This window comes from Condylura cristata, unplaced genomic scaffold (genome assembly GCF_000260355.1).
Source record: "Condylura cristata isolate star-nosed mole 26May11 unplaced genomic scaffold, ConCri1.0 scaffold00010, whole genome shotgun sequence".
In the NCBI taxonomy this organism is placed as follows: Eukaryota; Metazoa; Chordata; class Mammalia; order Eulipotyphla; family Talpidae; genus Condylura; species Condylura cristata.
Window position 1 is genome coordinate 35,250,753 of NW_004567111.1, and position 3,670 is coordinate 35,254,422.

A 3,670-nucleotide genomic window follows, 5' to 3' on the forward strand; every position below is an offset into this window, starting at 1 on the left:
AAAAAAAAAAAAATTCCATGAGGGATTACTCTAGAAGGGAAGGGGCCAAGCTGTGAGATACTCCAGCTTTCCTCAGTGCTTCAACCATGTTTCCAGGTGGGCCCAGACAAATACCTGCATGCCGAGGTACTTTTGGCACTGTGGCCACAAAGCCAGACATCCCTGCATCACATAATATATGAAGGATGTTCTTTTACACATCTACTTTTTACAATGTACCTCTAATCAGATTTCTTAATCACAAAATCTGTAAGTCAAAATAATGTATAATTTCTTTTTGATTCTTAAAAGTTGAACTTTTAATTTTAAAGTGTCAGATCATAGTGCCATCTTTACCTGCTGCTTCTTATTCTTTTTAAAATAAATTATTATTAAAAGGAGAATTGGAAATGTATACCCTTATTTCAGCATGTAAGGTTATCAAGTTACATTGCTGAAATTGTTTAGAACTGAGGCATTTATGCAGTTTTAAAAGCTACAAGAAAAATTAGAAGCTTTTTTAATCCTCTTCCCCTTTTTTAGTGAATTTCTGATGACTTTTAAAAATATGAAGTCACTAAAGCCATCAGATATGTTGCTTTACTTAGAATAAATCCAACAAAACCTGAAATTATTGAGTAAAATTATCAAGGCTGCCTTACTTATTTGAATAATACTTGACTACTGTAAGATCATAATGACAGAGAGGAAATCCTTATAGTTGCATCACATACATATTAAATACATAAATAAGAAATGATAGAGGTGATGTTTTTTTCAGATAAATAGATTTATACCATCAGCCCAGAGGAGCTCAGAGATTTCTGGAGCTCCATGGCGGACGTTGGAGCCAGGAGTCTATTATGATTTAATGGTATCTCTCTGCTACATTTGATGAGTTGTCCCAGAAAAAAAAAAAAAAAAACATTTTGAAGCAATAAAGCATCCATTTGGCTTCTAAGTAATGAGGGAGGCTTTGCTCTTTACATTAACTATTCAAGAAGAGAAGTGACCAGCTGCTAATAAGCTTTATCCAAAGAGGTTAGTGTAAAACAGAAGAAAATGTGAAAGTGAGGTTTGCTTCAGTTTCATGCAATTAACAAATACCCAGAGCTGTAGGATTGGTGCTCTTCTACCATGTGACTTCTGGCCAACTGTATTTAGGTGCCAGTGTCTGTCAGAAATAGGGCCTCTCAGTTTCAGGAGGGATCTTGTAAGCTAAATTCACGACAAATGAAAGGTGGCAGTGACTGGTGAGTAACTAAGAGTGGGCTGATCTTTCTAGTTTTGAATAATGGATTTATTTTCTAAGGTCAAATAGTAGAGGTTGATGCTTGCGAATTTCCCCAGTATGGGTTCCCTTTTTTAAAAGATAATTACTGCTTTATCATGACTTGAGAAAGCACTAATGCAATATGTAGATTATCACTTGATCAAGCAACTTTTAACATGACAAAATTTCTTACTTGCTCGATAAATACACAATTTCTTGTTTGGAAATAGTTTGTAGGCAGAGGTATAGCATTTCTCTCTTTTTGCACAGGTAAATAAATAGTTCCTTCTTTGCAGTGAATGTTTCAGAGTTAGTAACTTTAAGATCACAACCTGAATACTGTATTCACACGCAAATAGGGCTTCTTTCAAGTCTTTTCAGAATCTTACTTTGAAGCACTTTGGGTGCTAGAATAGCATGAAGTATTCATTCTACTCACTTTAATGTTTTTTAATGTGATTAACTTACCATCTTTAGAACATGGGTAAAATGAAAGTCACAAATAATGTTTTTAATGTAATTAATCTGCCTTCTTTATTGACACGGAAAAAGTAAAAGTCACAGTTATTTTTTTTAATGTAATTAATCTGCCTTCTTTATTGACACGGAAAAAGTAAAAGTCACAGTTATTTTCTTCCCTCAAAGCCAATTAGAGAATGTTTATGCTAATTCTTTGTTCTCACTAAAAGATAATACAGTGAAATTCCACACAAAGCTGGAGGGAAGGGGGCAGGAAGTGGGATTCTTCATATAAATAATGTTAAATTAGGCAATGATATAAAATGTAAATTATATGTAAACTGAGGGTTGCTTAATAACAATATTAATACCATTATAAGTGAATTATAAAATCATTTAATACTGTGTTCATTTGATTTTCAATTTAAAAAATATTTTTCTATATTAAATGATGTATTAATTCTAAACTTGCTATGAATTATGTTGAAGTATATTTAAAGCCAATTTTTCAAGATATACTCCATGATCAGAATACATTATTTATCTAGTTCACAGTTTTTGATAAAGGACTAAAAAAGTGTGATCAGTGAGTAGCAATAAAATTAAAGACAAGAAAAGACTAGAACTTTTTGTTCCTTGATAAAATTATATCATATTGAGAAGTCAAAACTTGTTTATGTGTTTGAGAATCTTCTTTTCTTAATCAAGAAAATAAGGACTCAGGTTAGAAATGAAATTACCTTGCAAAAAAAGGTTAGGCTTTGAACTCATCTTTTCTTGTTAGTTAGTAACAACCATTTGAATGAATTATCCCTTTTAGATAATCACTCCATTCAGAAGACTCATGCTATGTGCTGAGAACAGGAAGGAGATGGAGGATTGGATCAGCTCACTGAAGTCTGTACAGACCAGAGAACCTTACGAGGTAATGCAGCATCTTTTCTGTTTCTTGTGGTTAGAGAATAGATGCTTACTGAAGAGATAAGACTACTTTTGCCAAAAAAATTTAAGTATAGGTAGACTCATTCAGCAAAATGTTTAAATACATTCGCCAAAAAGAAATTTTAAATATATGTAGATTCATTCAGCAAATTGTTTAAACCTGATAAAGACTTCATTTTAAACCAATTTAAAATTTTATAAATTTGAAATTTTAAACATAATCTTATACTTTCCAAACAGTTAAATGTCTGTAATCTGCCCTCTTGTTTGGCAAATCTGTGCTATCCTCTCCTTTCTAGGTGGCCCAGTTTAATGTGGAACATTTCTCAGGGATGCATAACTGGTACGCCTGCTCCCACGCTCGACCCACTTTCTGTAACGTGTGCAGGGAGAGTCTTTCTGGAGTCACTTCCCACGGCCTGTCCTGCGAAGGTACTGTGTGCACCCAGCATGGGCTGCCAGCTGGGCTTCTGGAAGTGAGCAGGGCAGCATCACCACAGAAAAACGGCTCTGTGGTAGCTGGAGAGTGTTTCAGCAGGAACACTGCATCTGAGTTTGGTTGTAGCTAAAAGCAAACTTCTGCACATGTAGGACTAAGTTGGCAAATGTTTTTGTCCAGGAAAAGATCATAGAAAATCACTTGAAGAGAAGTATAAGTCAGAATGTAACATTTCATTCTTGAGGCACTAGCAACTACTGTTTTAAAAGAATCCTTTGGACTGTGTAGATCATTATCATTCTGGTGTTCTAGCTGTCTTTTTCTTGATCTGTTTAGTTATGGAGGAAAAAAATACTTTACGTGAGTATGTTCTTTTGACAGAATTTCCAATAGCTATTTACATCGCAGTATTATTATTTATTCATTTATTTATCTATTTACTTATTTATTTATTTATTTATACATACAGAACTGGGGTACAGGCCAGAGGTGCAGGGGCAATGAGAGGATTCACCAGAGACAGAGTGGGGAGCAGAACAGGCAGATCAATGAAGTACAGTGCTGAGGGGAGCAGCGGG

General features: G+C 34.4%; 1 protein-coding gene across 4 annotated transcripts in view; it reads left to right on the top strand.

Annotated features, from left to right (window-relative positions):
* DGKH (diacylglycerol kinase, eta) overlaps positions 1–3,670 on the top strand; it is a 143,903-nt gene that overhangs the window by 72,947 nt on the left and 67,286 nt on the right. For 2 of the 4 annotated variants that reach the window (XM_004680126.2, XM_004680127.2), the window contains exons 4-5: positions 2,532–2,636; positions 2,953–3,085. In XM_004680126.2, the coding sequence (XP_004680183.1) occupies positions 2,532–2,636; positions 2,953–3,085 (238 nt within the window). Of the gene's footprint in view, positions 1–1,105; positions 1,233–2,531; positions 2,637–2,952; positions 3,086–3,670 lie in introns of those variants that run through there. The other 2 variants (XM_012723201.1, XM_012723203.1) reach the window with 2 other exon arrangements.